General features: G+C 42.0%; 3 protein-coding genes across 5 annotated transcripts; 2 read left to right on the top strand and 1 right to left on the bottom strand.

The window, feature by feature from the left end:
* The first annotated feature begins 264 nt into the window (after positions 1–264).
* golga7ba (golgin A7 family, member Ba) lies at positions 265–2868 on the top strand. Its single transcript, XM_028403025.1, has 5 exons — positions 265–344; positions 1260–1385; positions 1718–1870; positions 2204–2305; positions 2391–2868. The coding sequence occupies exons 1-5, from the start codon at positions 297–299 to the stop codon at positions 2472–2474; spliced, it is 513 nt and encodes a 170-aa protein (XP_028258826.1). The 5' UTR covers positions 265–296; the 3' UTR covers positions 2475–2868.
* Positions 2869–4172: 1304 nt separating this feature from the next.
* Positions 4173–8139, bottom strand: crtac1a (cartilage acidic protein 1a). Of its 2 annotated transcripts, none has more exons than XM_028403013.1 (14): positions 7998–8139; positions 7429–7634; positions 7089–7285; positions 6868–7004; positions 6633–6789; positions 6421–6555; positions 6042–6178; positions 5828–5964; positions 5642–5724; positions 5372–5472; positions 5124–5292; positions 4531–4676; positions 4412–4451; positions 4173–4332 (listed from the first exon to the last, which is right to left on the bottom strand). In XM_028403013.1, the coding sequence occupies exons 2-14, from the start codon at positions 7623–7625 to the stop codon at positions 4325–4327; spliced, it is 1644 nt and encodes a 547-aa protein (XP_028258814.1). In that variant the 5' UTR covers positions 7626–7634; positions 7998–8139; the 3' UTR covers positions 4173–4324. The 2 variants fall into 2 exon arrangements, with proteins under 2 accessions (XP_028258814.1, XP_028258804.1); XM_028403003.1 differs by having other exon boundaries at positions 7429–7644; positions 7998–8119.
* Positions 8140–8766: 627 nt separating this feature from the next.
* r3hcc1l (R3H domain and coiled-coil containing 1-like) lies at positions 8767–12989 on the top strand. 2 transcript variants are annotated; one of them, XM_028406236.1, is made up of 7 exons: positions 8767–8822; positions 9123–9640; positions 9773–9960; positions 10057–10127; positions 10313–10408; positions 10689–10829; positions 11817–12989. In XM_028406236.1, exons 2-7 carry the CDS (start codon positions 9152–9154, stop codon positions 11867–11869), a joined length of 1038 nt encoding a protein of 345 aa, XP_028262037.1. In that variant the 5' UTR covers positions 8767–8822; positions 9123–9151; the 3' UTR covers positions 11870–12989. The 2 variants fall into 2 exon arrangements, with proteins under 2 accessions (XP_028262037.1, XP_028262044.1); XM_028406243.1 differs by having other exon boundaries at positions 8785–8822; positions 9095–9640.
* Positions 12990–16070: the final 3081 nt, after the last annotated feature.

Genomic DNA, 16070 nt, shown 5'->3' on the forward strand with positions numbered 1-16070 from the left:
GTTTTTCTTGTCCTTTGAAAATAGCCCTGAAGGTTCCTGGGTGTTTCTGTTTTAGGACTCATTTCTGCAGCATTAAACTAAATTAAACACAACAAACGCACACATTTGAAAACATAAAAACATGACTTGTTAATGTCAGAGCCATCAATAACATTAATAGTATCACATGTTCCTTATCTGCTATGATGCCTTCCGCTGTAATGTAAATCCTCACTGTACTACCACAAGCTCCGCCCCTCCGGCTCACCCCTCCCTTCTCCCTCTTCATGTCCCACTAAAGCGATTTCAGCGCATGCATGCAGGGACTCGTCCCTACGGCCACGGATGGCAACATGGCGACAGAGGTAAGACGCTGGCTCTCTGTTATCTGTTTCAGTTTCCAGCTCAGGTTTGGATCATCAGCACGGACACAGTTGGAAGAATGAGAGAGAGAGGCGTGGGGTGCGGTTAACGCGGTCAGTGAGGGCAGCTGTGCTTTTGACTGATTGACTGGAATCCAGGGAGGACGCCTACATGTCCTACATTATCCCGACCGATGCTTGGGTTGCTGTTATTTATATATTTTTCTACATTTTATTATTTTTTTAAAGAGAAATTTTTAAGGCTGGGCAGAAACAGCGGATCGGCACGCAACCCCCATTCAGCCTCCGTCACGTTAAACTGTTTTGGTGAAAGCAGATCTGTTTTTGTCTGCTGAGAAGCCCCGTTAATCCGGTGACAAGCCACTGTGTGTGACCACTGACTGCACACACACACACACACACCCACACACACACACACACACACACACACACACACACACAGTGGGAGGGAGGAAAATGGTTCAGCACCACGGACAGCTGCCCTGACCTTCCTCCCTGCTTTTCCAGCCTGCATCTGTGCCTTTATAGAAAAAAAAGACTCTGATGCCAAACACACACCAAGAATATGTGTCTGGCCTCTTAACAGTCAGCCTCATCTGCTTCTCTCTCATTGATCTGTTGTGGAAGGTGGGAAAAGAATCAAAGCCTGTGTGTGGGTAAGATAGTATGTCCAGTGCTGGGCTCTGCTCCAACAGCAGAGATGAGTGCAGACACAGGGCCTCGGAGTGATTGATCACATCCTGTCTGCTTCCACTCCATCATCCTATACTCCTAAATCAGCCTCTGTTTGTACACATTACAGGTGAACAGGTGCTCAGAGATAGACGAGGATCTCTCTGGGGGCTTATTATAGAGATAGTGTTTCAAACCTCACTCTGTTGTCTGTGGTGTTTGCAGTTTCATAACCTGCAGGAGTTGAGGCACAGCGCGTCTCTGGCCAACAAAGTCTTCATCCAGAGAGACTACACTGAAGGAACCACCTGCAAGTTTCAGACCAAGTTCCCGTCTGAGCTGGAGAGCAGGGTGAGGGACTTTTAATGTCTACCAGACATAGAAATCATCCAACAACCAACCTGGAGGAAGCAGGAAGAGCTGACGGAAGCTAATGCTAGGCTAAAAACAACCCTTTACCATTCAGTTCTTCTGTCAATCCTGTTCTCCAGTAATTGATTAATAAGAGCCATCATTGCATGTGGAGGTTTCATTCAATCACTGTATAGTGGCACAGGCTGGTGGTAGCAAGTTAGCATGCTAACTTCATTAAATATCAGAGCTTTTTGAAAGTTTTTACATTTTTTTATTAATTGTAACTCTAATGTAGTTATTGCAAATAAATAAATGACTTGTGTCTCCAGATTGAGCGGACACTGTTCGAGGACACGGTGAAGACACTCAATAACTATTATGCAGAGGCCGAAAAGATCGGAGGGCAGTCCTACCTGGAGGGATGTCTGGCCTGCGCTACAGCGTATCTCATCTTCCTCTGCATGGAGACACGTTATGAGAAGGTCAGGCTGGTCATTTATTTAAACTTTTGTGGTGTATTGTGAAATGTGTTTAGCACTGTCGCCTGGTTTGACTCTGGCTGGAGCATAAGTCGGTTTTCTCTGGGCTCTCTGGCTTTTTTTCACATACCAAAGACGTGCATGTTAGGTCAACTGGGGGCTCTAAATTGGCTGTATGTGTATTTATGAGTGTGCATGGGTGTCTCTTTATGTCAGCCCTGGGAGACCCTCTTCCCCACAGACAGCTGGGATTGGCTCCTTACTACTGCACGATTGTGCTTGTAAGCCTTTTTTGTGTTCTTGTACTCATTTTTTCAATGTATGTGTGCTTGTCAGGTGTTAAAGAAGATAGCCAAGTACATTCAGGAGCAGAATGAGAAGATCTATGCACCCAGAGGTCTGCTCATCACAGATCCCATAGAGAGGGGGATGCGTGTTGTATCCTTTCTCGTGTATTTACATCTTTCTGTATAAATAACCCGCCCTCCACAGGAAGTCCTTGTTCCCTAACTACTTCCACCAGATAGAGATTTCCATCTATGAAGACCGGGGATCCAGCGGCTCCAGCTCAGGCAGCAGCTCCGTGTCCGGCAGCACTGCTCGATGACTGGGTACTTCTGGAACCATGTCCCCATGATCACCCCTGGAGGAGAACTTGGACAATGATACCGCTCACGTTCCATCACTACACACCCATAAGCTTCGCTCACACAAAGGATTCACAAGCTACTTCTTCTTGTTTTTTGGCTCTTGAACTGCCCTCACACGCTTTCCCACAGTAAACATGCACTTTAGTTGTTTGTGCAAGTGCTGATGTCATCGTGTTAGAGTCAATGAGAAGGACAGAAATCATGCAGCTAGTAGTACTTTGTGTGATCGTATAATTTTTCTTCTTCCTCTTTGAAGTAAGGGGACAGAAGTGAAGACCACAAACCTCATACCTCAGCTGCCATAGCTGCACCCCGACTACACAGGACCAACCAGGAAGCTAGAATGAACTTATCCGCCATCAACAGTTGAACACAGGACTTTGGGCTTTTATCAATATGTCAGTCTGGGTTTCTAGATTTTATCACAGGATGTAAAATGCAACATGCTGCACCTCCTCCTCTTTCACCTCTGCTGTAAATCATGCTGTCTGGTAGCAGATGAATGTCATTCATCCCATTCATGCATATATAATGTAGCAGATCTTCCATATTTCTCACATGACGTGTGCATTTTATTTGTTAGACACATGCACAAATCGAAGTACTAACCTCTTGGTTTCACACGTCACACCTATCCTAAAATATTTTGATGATTATGCAATGACTTACTGTGCATTAAATGCAGCAGCAAGTGGAGAAAGGTTGAGTCAAAAAAAGTCTTCCTGAATCTTTCCTGTAGTGTTTTTAAAATACATCAACCCTTCCCTGATTTATGAAAAAAAAACTTCCAAAGAACGACAATAACTGCCAAAAAAACACACTGGCTCACTGATGTGAATGTGTCTTTTATTTTGGTGACATTTTTGTTTGTTTGTGCAAGAACAAAATTTTTCATACGGCTTGTTGTTTGATACACATGGCAGTGAGGTGTGTGAGACCCGTGTCAAATAAACAGTTTCATCACAGCTGCACAGCGTTCGTGCCTCTTTTATTATCTGTTATTATTATGCAAATATTCAGCAGGGAAAGTATCTCATTATACCTTAAAACATGGGTGTATAAAAGAATGGCTGAATTCTATTCATCTGCATCCACCTTATTTAATAGTTAGAACCCTCTGCCTTGCATTGCTTATGTATTGTTGTGATGCAAACTCCCCCTTGTTTCCATGCATCCCTGCCTGGTTATACGGCCCTGCAGCTGGGTTAAGAGCACAATACTGATTCCAGAGTAATTTTTGCATGCAGCCAGCTCATCCAGACTCAGCATGTGCTGCAGTAAGCCCTCCCATCAGGTCTTTTTGTCCTGGCTTTACCCCTCTCACCTCAGACCTCTCAGTGCAGACAGCACCATGACACAGTGAAGTAAAACTTTCTTAAAACAGGAGGCTTCAAGCGTGGAGCCAACAGAGCGAACGCCATCATAAAATGGAGCCAGCGCTGCATGGATGGAGGGAGAGAACAAAAATAGTGGAGGAAAACAAAGAGAGTCAGCATGGTTAAGACTAAATAGAATGAACAGGTGATGATGATGAGGAGGGAGGCAGAAGAGGTGCTCTGTAACAGAAAGCTTTCTGATTGGTGCAGTGAGTCTCTTGCTTTTGCTGCTAATGTCAGTCAAAGTAAATACATGAAATCACAATTTGACTCACCCAGCACATCTTTATTTAAACAAGTTTATTTAAAGTGAAATAAATGAAGAAAGAGAAAAACAAAAATATTCAAACTACTCATAAAGAAAACAGCCAAAAGAGACAAAAAAGCATTTAAACCCATGTTCTCTGTAACATTATTGTATGTGAATATCCTCAAAGACCTGTAGAAACATAAACAGTAAATTAAAACACTTAAAAAAAATCTAAATAGCTATGATTGTTCATTTAAAAGCTGCTTACCTGCACAGCGGCCATTCTTGACAGCAAAGCCATTCCCACACTGTAAAAGAGTATATATAGTCTTTTTATATTTGATACTATTTTCTATAAAATACATCCTGTAAATCCACCCTGTGTACCTGCGTGTCATTAGTCAGCACCATCATCTCCCCCTCTTTGGGATAGGTTACCTCCACCACCGAGTTCATTTCACCAGCCTGAAGAACCCGAGTGGTGGTCGTGCCATCCGGCCAGGTGACCTCCAGCACCTTCACTTGGTCAGTTCCTTCAAGTTATGGGCAGAAACAAACACAGGTTGTCACACAAAAGGACAATGGATCTTTAAAAGATACATGTTAAACACTTATTTGCTTCATTTACAGAGAACAGAGATAGGATGATTGACATCATTCCTATTATTGTGTATATTTTAAGTAGCTCCAGGATTAGCTTTGTATGGGGCAAACAGGTAGCTCTAGTTTCAGATTAAGTTTTGTTGTTTCATACTCATTCCTGTGCTCCGGCTAAGCTAACAGCTGATTTTCCTTTAATTTTTATGGTCTGTTCCATTTTCTGGGTCACCAAACCTGACCTAATTCCAAGTCGGCAGCTGTGTAATCAGTAGTAATATACTGGTCATTTGCACTTGTGTGTGTCTGTCTGTGTGAGTCACAGGCAGTGTATGCAATTCTGGCTTTTTTATTGTTGTGTGTACACTGTCAGAGGAACTTACCCAAACCAAAATGGGCGACAGGCTCCATCTCACACAGGTACCCAGAGCCTCCATCAATGATGCGTGTGTGAGCTCCGCTCTGATTGGTGAATGCTGTTACCTTGGCACCTCGGGCAAAAGAGCCAAACTGGGTACGAGGAATGACCCGCAGCCAGTTATTGGATGCGCCCTGACAGCAAAGATGGTGGGGGGTTAGCTTGTAGGTGGTTATCATAAACAAAGATACACACATTTGCACAAACACACACCTGTGTGACCTTAAAGACAGAGATGGGCTGCTGGGCGCTCTCTCCGTGTGCCAGCAGTAGTTCCAGCTGTCCATCCCCATCCAAGTCTGTCACGGTGCCACCTGTCCACAACACACAGAGTGCTTTCACTGCACTGACCTACATAACAACGTCACTGCAGCGTGTGTCTGACAGCTGTGCCTCTGTGAATCTCATCTAAACACAGAGGTAACACACAGAATTTAGACTGAATCAGCTCAATGACCATATGCCAGTTTAAAGACAGCTGACCTGTCCCTCTCCCCTGTGGCTCTGCAGCGTCTCCCACATTCAGCTCCTGGATCAAAGGGTCTGCACCAGCTCTCCTTGACACCCTGCAAACAAACAAACGCTTCGGAAAACAACTCTTAAACAATGTTACAGTTTTTTAATTAAAAAATGCTCAGACTTGAGTTCTCATAATTAATGAAATGTAACCTGAACAGCCTGTTAGGGGCACTTCCTCTGTAGGCAATATTGTTAAAGAACACCTCCAGCTCCTTGTCATTATCAAAGTCAGCAGCAATGACCGTACGAATAGGTGACGGTGCAGCAAACTCTGCAGTGGCAATATTCTGTAAAGAATAATAACACATAGCCATCAGATCCTGCTTTTATTTCTTTTATTCACTGTCATGTTCTCATTTCTCACCCGGAATTTGGAGTCGCTGCCCTGCAGATAAAGTCTGTGAGGGCCGTTCCAGTTACCGTAGACGATGTCCGTCTTTCCATCGCCATTGAAGTCAGCTAGTGCTACTCCTCTGCCGTGCTGGTATCGGTCCTCCACGCCTTTACACATGAGCGCAATACACTCTGTTTGTATAGAACTCATCCATCTTCCATCTTGTGGTCAGAAGTGGTATTACATTCTAGTGCTGGCTGATTAGCATGCTAACTTCAAAATATATCTTTGCAACACAATACATAGATGTTAAGTTTTTTTGGTGTGGTGTCAACTTAGAAATGTTACCTTTTGGACTTTGAAGGGTTGTGGCAGTATGAAACATAACAGGGTTCCCTTGAATTCTTACCTGCATGCCTGGCCATGTCAACAAAGGTCCCGTCTCCATTGTTCTTGAACAGGAAGTTGTTTCCATTCTCGTTGTCACAGAACACATCAGACCTCCCCTGGTTCAGGATCGGACCGACAACCACACCGCGACCACCTGCACCACAAGCAAACTGTGAGGATCCAGCTGCATCAACAAACATCAGTCACAGGCCCTCGGCTTTCCACAGTGACCTGTTAACCTGTTGACCCCGGCTGCTACAGCTACATCAGACAGAGCGATGATGCCGTTGGCCACGTCACTGGCTGCCTCGTCCATTTCTAAAAGAGCATGGGGGCCGATGTTGCCACTGGCGTAGTTGGCCACATAGATCGAATAACGGCCTGTGCCCTGCAGAATGAAAAAAAGTATGTGTCAGAGAACAGCATAGGAAAGAAGTAAGACAGTGAAGAAAGGGGATTTACAGACCTTTCTGTCGACACATGCAACTGAACGTCCTGCCATGTGATTAGCGACGTCACGGCGCACATTAATCTCATCACTGAGCAGATCTTCAAAGCGACCATTACGAAACTTGAATAGCTTGTCTGAGTATGTTGCACGTCCTGAATAAAAAAAAGTAATTCATCATGAGTGGAAAAAATCATTTAGGTGAGATTACTTTCTCACATTTTCAAAGTAATATTTACCTGAGTATGCATTGTTTGTATTGAGGAAGTAGATCTCCTCACGCCCATCTCCATCCACATCACAGGCTGTAACTCCAATAGCATTTCCTGCTCGGTCCCTCAGTGCATAGTATGGAGAGTCACTGTCATCAACAGCGATGTTTACCAGCCGACTCTCAGTGCGATCATACTTTAGCACCAGATTGGGCCCGTTGTACCTGAAAGAGAGCAACACATACAGTACAACTGCTCAGGCAGCTTTATATATATATATATATATATATATATATATATATATATATATATATATATATATATATATATATATATATATATAAATCTATATAAATCATACACTGACCCTGCCACCACCACTTCCAGGTCACCATCACCATCCACATCTGTCACGGCCATCCCATAGTTGAGCTGAGTGGGATTGTGCACCCTGTCAGGGGGAAGAATCGTCTCTGTTACCACCTGAAGCATGGACTTGGACCTCTGGCTGTGGGACTGATGCCACAGAGAGATCAGGAAGAGCAGCAGGCCTGAACTCCACATCACTGCAAACTAAAGAAAGAATAAAGTCATTGGACCATTTGTTTGATGTGAACCAAGCCTTGATCAAAGCAACCCTGCCACGCCATGTGTGACTGCTATGGTTGCAATACAGAACATTTTAAAGTATTAAAATAGATAGATTAGCCTGTTATAGATTACAATAAAATGCATGAAATAACTGAATAAAGGTGAATACATCCACAATGACTTGCTGCAATAATCCATGCAACCTATGCGAGATGTTATTACTAATGCTATTGGCTACTATAAATACATTATATGCCAAATAGTGAGACCTATGTTAACAGGTCCTCCTATGCTCCCGGCTCAGCCTGCAGGAATTTAATTCCCTCCGTCTTAATGCCGTCTTACCGTTTCAGAGTGTAGATGCAACTGATCTGATTAGTAGTGAAGTCAGTGTACTCAGAGTCGTTATTTCATCGTTTGGCAAAGATTTTTCACCTTACACAACTCCTGTAATACGACTTTATGAAACAGCTTGTATAACCTCAAGATTTCTGGCCAATCAGCAAGGAGCTCTCTGAATAATTGGGATATTAACCAATAGCGGGATGGTATTTTTGTACGCGTGTGTCTGACATGCACAGGTTCGGTCTGTTTGTAGTTGTTGTAATATAAACACAACACTTCCACATCACGCACATGTTTATGCAACAACATAATGCTCCCAAGGAGTGGGAGAAGACAAACTGTGCGTATTACGTCGAGGACAGAGGAATCGTTAGGCAATCTTGCTAGCTGTGTCCGCTGCAGCACAGTAAAAGAACACGATTTCCCACAATGCATTGCGTTGACCCCTAACTGCAAAGACGGGTTAGTTAGTTCTTAATGCGTCTCGTATATTCCTGATTAAATGAAATAAAAATGAAAACAATCAGGCGATACAAGTGTCTTAAATATAAAATACTTTCCACGATAAACAATTATTAAAAATTCAAGTATACGCGCCGTTAGCTTAATCGGTGAGCTTCCTAATAGTGATCAATATACATTCAAACATTTAGTTTGTCAGCTGCGCTCTTGAAATATTTGCTTATTTCAGGTTTCTGTAGTGTTTACGAAATTATTAGGTTGCAGCATCGTACAAAAAAACACAATCTCCCATAATGCCTTGCTTTGACCTACGCTTGCGTCATCAGTGCGACAGAATCCTGTTGTTAAACAGACCGAACACGGGTAAGCTGCAAATGGATCTTTATTTGTTTTGTTGAAATAGTTTCAGTACACATCTGCATTCAATGGCATTTAATGTTAGTTTTAGTTTTCTTTGTTATGTTTGTGTTCTCAAAAATAATAATTATAGTCTGAACGCGAGTACTAAAGTTAGCTGAGCTGCTTAGCTAGCTAGCCAGTTCAGGGCGCTGGTAAGAGAATTAATGATTAAGGAATTATTAGATGCATATAACAATTAGAAATCTGTTAACATTATGTTAACATAATGTTTAAAGGGAATGCTTCTGTTCCTCAATGATCCAGACCTGATGTTTTGGTAACATCACGGAACCATGGAGGAAGAACAGCCAAAGAACGACAGTGCTTCAGCCCAGGAAACACCCGCGCCACCCTCTCAGTCAAAGAGGCCCAGTCAGGCTCTATATGCCCCCAAGCAACGACTTCATGCCTCCAAAGACAAAAACCAGACTCAGGGAGAAGTCAAACCCAAGCCCAGACCTCGGTACACAGACAAGGCACGAAAGAATGCTAAGAACAAGAAAGACAAGGCTGGAGGAGCAGATCAAGCAGCACCCGTAGGAGGAGGAGGAGGAGATGGAGGGCAGGTACAGAATAATGATGTCAAGGTGGATGTGAACGAGGAGCGGTTACAGAATGCAGAGGGTATAGTTAATGGGCAGCCAGACTCAACAAAAGTGGAGGCAGAAACTACAGCCCAGCAGAATGCCACATCAGCTGAGGAGGAAAACCAGGAAGAGGAGAGCTGGGACACTTTGTTCAATGATGATGGAGACTGTTTAGATCCACACCTGCTTGAAGAGGTACATCTTGCTAAAATATATCTAACACAAAACTAGACCAAGAAGAATGCAGTGTGGTGTTTCAAGTATTATGCCTTTAATTTGATTCCTTCCTTTATGTCCTTCTCTCTCCTGTCTTCCTCACCTCTTTAGCTGGCTGTGAAGGAAGGTAGAAAAAAGAAGTCAATCCAGGAATCTAGGTTCGATTACTACAACATGGACGGTTATGACGATGATGACATTGACCTCAGGGAGGATGAACTTTCCCATATTGTAGAGATTTATGACTTCCCTGCAGAATTCAAGACAGAAGACCTACTGAAGTTATTTCAGTGCTACCAGTATGTATATTTATGATTTGAGAAATGATAGAACTAATAAAAGTAATTGATCTGATATCAACATCTTTTAATGATTTTATGTGACTGTATTTTCAGACAGAGAGGATTTGACATTAAGTGGGTCGATGACACACATGCCCTGGGGCTTTTCTCAAGCCCCATAGCAGGTTAGTGACACTGGTCTAAGTTTTTAACACTTCATTATCCTCTGCAGGAAGTTTTACTTGTCATAAAATTACAAGGGAAAATGTTGTCGTAAAGATGATTGTGGTATGTAAGCAGACTCCGACTTGCTCAGCAAACACATATCTAAATGTACCCTGTGCAATTTATTTGTCTTTTCTGTGTTTAGCGCGTGAAGCTCTACGATCAAAGCATTCACTGATGAAGCTGCGACCACTCTCCAAATCCTCCTCTGCCACAAAGGCCGCAGCTCGTAGCTGCTCAGGTACAAACACACTAACTGACTCTATAATGTGAGGATTCAGGCATATTAGCAGGAAGGATGTTATTGCACCGAAATGCAGTTTATTACCCTGAGCAAAGGTATTCAAAGTGCTTTAAGGCTGCTGCCATGCTTTTTATTGAAATTCGGTGCTGCTTAGATACTTTGCTGTTGGTTTAATGAGAATTCAAACATGTAAATTTCCTATAAATGCAGTACTGTTCTTGCACATTTAAAATGTATAATCTGTATCATTCTTATTATCTTTTCCTTTCATCATCAGATTACCTCCTTCCTGCTAAAGAGAGACCTCAGACGAGTGCAGCGCTGGCTCGAAAGCTTGTGATCGGTGCTCTTGGTGTGAAGAGCAACCTGACGAAGGAGCAGCGAGAGGCAGAGAGGAAGAAACTCCAGGAAGCGCGAGGTACAAAAGGGGTACAGACACACTATGCCCAGGTTATGATGGTGGTTATGTATTCATAATGCAAATATCCAGATCACTCAGACTGGACATTAAACTAGCTTTTTACCATCGGTTTTCTATTATTATGCTCTCTATTATGAAGAGTTGGGCCCATTTCTGAATAGAAATGTTCTTGATGTCCAGCACTATTGGAGTTCAGGTGTATAACTTGCTATTCTCTCTTCAGAGTTTAGAGGCTGTTGTGTGTATGTTCTGGTTTGTGCTCTGTAGCATGATTAACACATGGATGTCTCTCCAGAGCTTTTCTCTTTGGTGGGCTGTTACTAAAGTTAAGGGTGGATTCAGTAGATTCAGTAGTGTATGTGTGAGTGTTGTGCAGTATGCCCAGTTTGTCTGCATTAAGAAATGTGGAAGATATGAGACAGTCCCCACCAGACACCTCCGCTGTTTGCACCGAAAGGTCTTCACCACAAGTGGGAGCTGTTTTCATACATTACAATTGAATCATTAGGTCTGGTGGGATGTCAAGTCCATCCATTGCTGTGCAGATCATAACAGGTCTATAATCAGTCCAGAAGCCATTTCCCTTCACAGATGGAACATAAGTATATAGGCAGAGAAAACCACAGCAGGCTGTCCTCTGAACAGTCAGTCCAGGAAGTCAGTGCCTTGAGTATAGTGAACTAAAAAAAGCTCCTTTGTTCTGAGCTGCTGTGCTCTTTATTTAAGAAGACTACACGCACAGTAAATGTCAGTGCAGAAGCGCATCATGAAATAAACATTATGTCCTCGGAACAGATGCCACGTATGGCTCTTAGGCAGAGATTAATCTGCAGCTGGCTCTTCAGTCTGCTACAGCTCTTCACTTCCCTACATGTGGTCAGGACAGTGATGTAAATTTAGAGCAACGAATCACCTAAGTGTTGTTTATAAAATGGTTTTCCCTTACTCGTGTGTTGAACTGTCTTGTTTGTGATTTATCTTCAGAACAAAAACGCCTGGCAGCCAAGCAGAGGGAAGACGCTTGGGAGGGGAAATGACTGGACACACATCTTGTGTATATTCCTTAATTCACCAAAGGCTGAGGACTTTTCAGTTTCTTCTCCTGTTTCCGTCTTTATCGAATGGCCACTCCTTTCTACCACCACGCTTCCCAAAAATGGGTTCCCTCTTTTTTTCCTTCTTTCACCAACTGCCACTGAACTCCTCCTCACTCTCTGTCTATTGTTATCCTGCAGAGGAAAGTGTTCCACTACTGTTAACCTACCTTTATACTCCTGCGGGGACCGACCCTAACACCACCTTTACATCTAACAGTGTTTGGATGGTCTTTGGTGAAGCACTGAAGCTAAACATATATTTAAATGGTTAATTAATTAATTTTGTAAAGCTCCAACCTGAATCACCTGATGGTATTTCTATGGATTTTTTTTAATTATAAAATTTCAGTAACATGAAATTCAGCTATGATGATCAAGTGCAGAAACGTTGTAGCTTTTATTCTGTTTAAGTGTTTGGATTATCAGTTGTTATTTTAAATAATACTGTTTGAATCTCTGTTTTATTAAAGGTAGTGTGCAGCTTCTGAATTGACACTGTGTTTAAATCAGAGCAGCTGCTGTTGTCATTGTCCAGTAGAAAGTGTGCTGTCTGTAAAAACCTAAAAGCTAGTGGTGCAAGCCTATTGTTCAAACATAAGTGATGATGATGATGATGTGGTCAACAACAACAGAGATATGTTTTTTTATTTGGCGGGAGTCTCATTGTATTCCCAGGAAGAAGAACAACGATCATTCGGTGCATACACAACACAGCTCACTATTCAGGCACATTTCAGGTGATATTTTTAAACATTTTCACACCACAAAGAGCTTCATAATTGCTGTTTATGTAGCACATAAGCAAAAAAGTGTTGGTTATTCAAGTAGCTGCACAGTTCCTGCATCTGTGAATTTGAATTTGTTAATATTGTATGCATTTAATTCTGTCACAGTAGTCAAGTATTTTAGTAAAATAAGTTGTTGAGTATGCAGTACCTCTTCATCTTCACATTATCTACTGTCTAGAAAATACAGTGACACTCGGGTTTAACACAGAAAATGTGTCTTTTTATTCCTGGAAAGTTGAGATGTTGTCTCATAAAAGTGTTTTTAGCCTTTATCCTCAATGTCTTTTTCACTTTTCATAATTCAGCTTTCTCACACAAACACACGCACACACACACGTCAGAGGAGACTTTTCTGACAGGCAGCCGCCTCCTCTGAGGCTGCAGTCCGCCGACCACAGACCATGCGGCACTGCGGCTCATTCACCTTCTCAGCCAATAATTATACCCCTTTCAGTCAGCTTAGAGACAGACCTGTGAATTTGTCGCTTGTTCTTAGTTACTGAACTTTGTATAAAACTTCTATGAACTTGCTGTTTGGCTTTAACAGCTACTGCTCTTATTGGAAATGTTTAAAAATACTGTATAACACAGAGAATTAGTTAATTTTAGTGACTATGTGGTATCTCCCACTATTAAACATCCATAACTACAACTGCCTGTACAGTGATGCTATAAGAAGGCTGGTTCTGTAACCGTTTAGCTCATCAGCTGAGGGCAATGGGGACATTGTGCCACGTGGCTGCTAGCTGGCTAATTGTGCCTTAGGCTCATTACATGTTCTATTTATGCACAGACAAATTATAATTCTGGCAGAAAGGGCCAAATTTTCATATAGTGAGTGGATTTTGCAGTTTGTTGATAAAAGTCTGCCTCATTGTTACAGTGTTGGAAATCAATCTGGCAGCATTGTTGATTATCAACCCAAGAGCAGGTCGAAAAAACACTTTGATTTGTGTGTAGATGAAGATTGTCAGTCATCCAGGTCATTTTTTGATTCAAAAGTTTGAAGCAAGGCAACTGGACTTGTAGTGTTTTCTTGAAGACATTTTGCTGCTCCTCCTCCAGCTTCATCAGTACTAACTGTTGTGGTGGGAAAACAGGCTTTTAAATTGTGATAAGGCTCCTTTTAATCTAATGTGTCATTATTCAAGCTCTACTGGAGAGATTATTGTTCATAGTTTTTTCCTCTTGCAGTCAGACACCCACATGCACAACTTTCTCTTTCATAACCTGCCTCCAGTGTCAAATAATTTCATCACCGACCTCCCTGCAAGTTGGTGTTCTTGCAGCTGAACTGGAGTCTCTTTTACCATCGTCGTGTGAGATCTGAACCCTGCCCATAATCTCATGTTTTACTGTGGCTTCGTGTGGAGGTGATGTACCACAGAGCAGCCTGTTGGATGCTGTTAGTCGTACACAATCATTAGATTAACTACACAAACACAAACCACTACTGAGCAAGTGGTGGTTTTAAGTGCCAACCGTGCACTCAACACAGAAACAGTGTGTATGTTAGGTCATGGAGCAAATGAAGTGTGAGGCCTGATCCAAATGAAGGAATAATCTAACGTCCAACCACAATAAAGGAGGCTGGTGGTGAAGGGTGGTTTCCTAGCACTGTCAGCAAACATACCCTCCTGCCTTTTAAAACGTTGATAGTGTTGACACGGTTTCTTTGCCACCTGCATCTTGTTAGTATCGTTCTAGTAATAATAGCATTTATACGAACTGTTATTTGTCAGGAGCCAAAAAACAAATATTTTATGTCCCTAGGGGACCAGTGATGTCATTGGCTCTCAGAGGAATGACAAACTGTGTCATGATGACTCCAGTGCTTGCTTGTATTGAGAATGTTTTCAACTGCAAAACTGGTGTCTTCTAGTATGAGAGCAAAGAGGTCGATCAGTCAGAGCATAAAGCTGAAGAAATGCAGAAGAAAGACTAAGCTGCAGCTTCCACTTGCTGTCTTCAAGGCTCCAGGCTCAGGTTTTGGGTTTCTTTGAAGCACCTAGAGATAATTGTGATTGTAAAAGACAGTATGCTAATGAACTTGAGTTTAATCGAAAATTGAATTTACTTGCTCAAATGCCAACAGAAAATCAATCATTTTGCTGCTATTTAATACGACATGGACTGTTGTTATTAGTTTGATTGCTGCTAGGCAATTCAGTTCTTCACCCTCTTTCTTCTTCTTTCTTTCTTCTTCTTCCGTACGTTTTTTGGCGCAGCATATCTTCAGCATACATTGACCGATTTCAGCCATTAAACTATCAAAATGTTCATCTCACAGAGGACATTCCGGGTCAACTTCAGTTTTTTTCAAAAAATTATAGTTTTTTAAATATTAAGCAATTTCGGTGTCATTTTAAACATGGGAGTCTACCTCCTTCTACAAATTTCAAGCTATGGACTTTATGGATTTTATTGAATGTTATTGCTCTCTCTCTCCTTGACAGTGTTCATGTGTGTGAATGCAGGAAAGTTACACTTCACTTGAAGTGTGCTGAAGACCTTCCTCAAGAAAAGACCAGCAGGAAGGCAGAAGACCATCAAGTAAGTACCATCGTGTTTGTATGTGTAAGTTTGTGTCAGCTGATGAACTGATTAGTCAAACTTATTCAGTTTGTGTCACTGTTAAACTGCATAGTGAAATAATGTTAGACAGTTTTGTGTACACACATTATGCTCATGCCGCTGCCAGACATGATCTAATATGATAAGATGATTTATTGTTGCTTTAGATTTGACTTTACTTTAAAAGGAGGAAGTGGCCTGTGAGTCTGACAGCTGAACTATACCAACCACACACTGCTGCTGTGACTAAAAAGGACTATTCCATGGACTTTGTTTTTCCATGTTTGTGTATACAGTGTCAACATCATATTGTACTAAAAAAACCAATTCAAAAAATATAGGTAATGGGCAGCTGTGACAGTTTCCAGTGTTTGCACTGTGTGCGTGCATGAGACTGGATGAGGTTGGAAATAAAACACAGGTTAGCTCAGGCTCCCGGGGGAAAGGATGGGAAACTCGGTTTAGAGCTTTCTTTAAAAATTGTGGTGAAGCAGTGTTGTTGTGATCAGACTGTCAAGCTTACAAAAGGGATTATATAAACTGCAAGAATCTATTTTCCTTCTAAATCCTCTGCAGAAACTGTAACAATAGGCGCCTGCATTAACAAAAATCTGTGGTCAAAGAACCATGCCTCAAATGGTCGTACAGTTTGTCAATCTGACATTTATTCTTTCACTACCATTACCAAGTACTGATAAGCGTAACCAAATCTCATCTGTTACCACCGACAGGTAAAGAACAAACAAAAGTGGAGAATAGTTTTCATAATAAAATTAACA

This window comes from Parambassis ranga, chromosome 1 (assembly GCF_900634625.1).
Source record: "Parambassis ranga chromosome 1, fParRan2.1, whole genome shotgun sequence".
Classification (NCBI taxonomy): Eukaryota; Metazoa; Chordata; class Actinopteri; family Ambassidae; genus Parambassis; species Parambassis ranga.

Excerpts from the sequence above, each read along its gene's own strand:
- golga7ba (XM_028403025.1), top strand. The coding sequence starts at position 297 with ATGCAGGGACTCGTCCCTACGGCCACGGATGGCAACATGGCGACAGAG. Across the intron at positions 1,386-1,717 it reads CGTCTGAGCTGGAGAGCAGG|ATTGAGCGGACACTGTTCGA; the intron begins GTGAGGGACTTT and ends TTGTGTCTCCAG. Across the intron at positions 1,871-2,203 it reads TGGAGACACGTTATGAGAAG|GTGTTAAAGAAGATAGCCAA; the intron begins GTCAGGCTGGTC and ends TGTGCTTGTCAG.
- crtac1a (XM_028403013.1), bottom strand. The coding sequence starts at position 7,625 with ATGTGGAGTTCAGGCCTGCTGCTCTTCCTGATCTCTCTGTGGCATCAG. Across the intron at positions 5,965-6,041 it reads GCAGCGACTCCAAATTCCGG|AATATTGCCACTGCAGAGTT; the intron begins GTGAGAAATGAG and ends TATTCTTTACAG. Across the intron at positions 4,677-5,123 it reads TGTCGCCCATTTTGGTTTGG|GAACTGACCAAGTGAAGGTG; the intron begins GTAAGTTCCTCT and ends CATAACTTGAAG.
- r3hcc1l (XM_028406236.1), top strand. The coding sequence starts at position 9,152 with ATGGAGGAAGAACAGCCAAAGAACGACAGTGCTTCAGCCCAGGAAACA. Across the intron at positions 9,641-9,772 it reads ATCCACACCTGCTTGAAGAG|CTGGCTGTGAAGGAAGGTAG; the intron begins GTACATCTTGCT and ends TCACCTCTTTAG. Across the intron at positions 10,830-11,816 it reads GAAACTCCAGGAAGCGCGAG|AACAAAAACGCCTGGCAGCC; the intron begins GTACAAAAGGGG and ends ATTTATCTTCAG.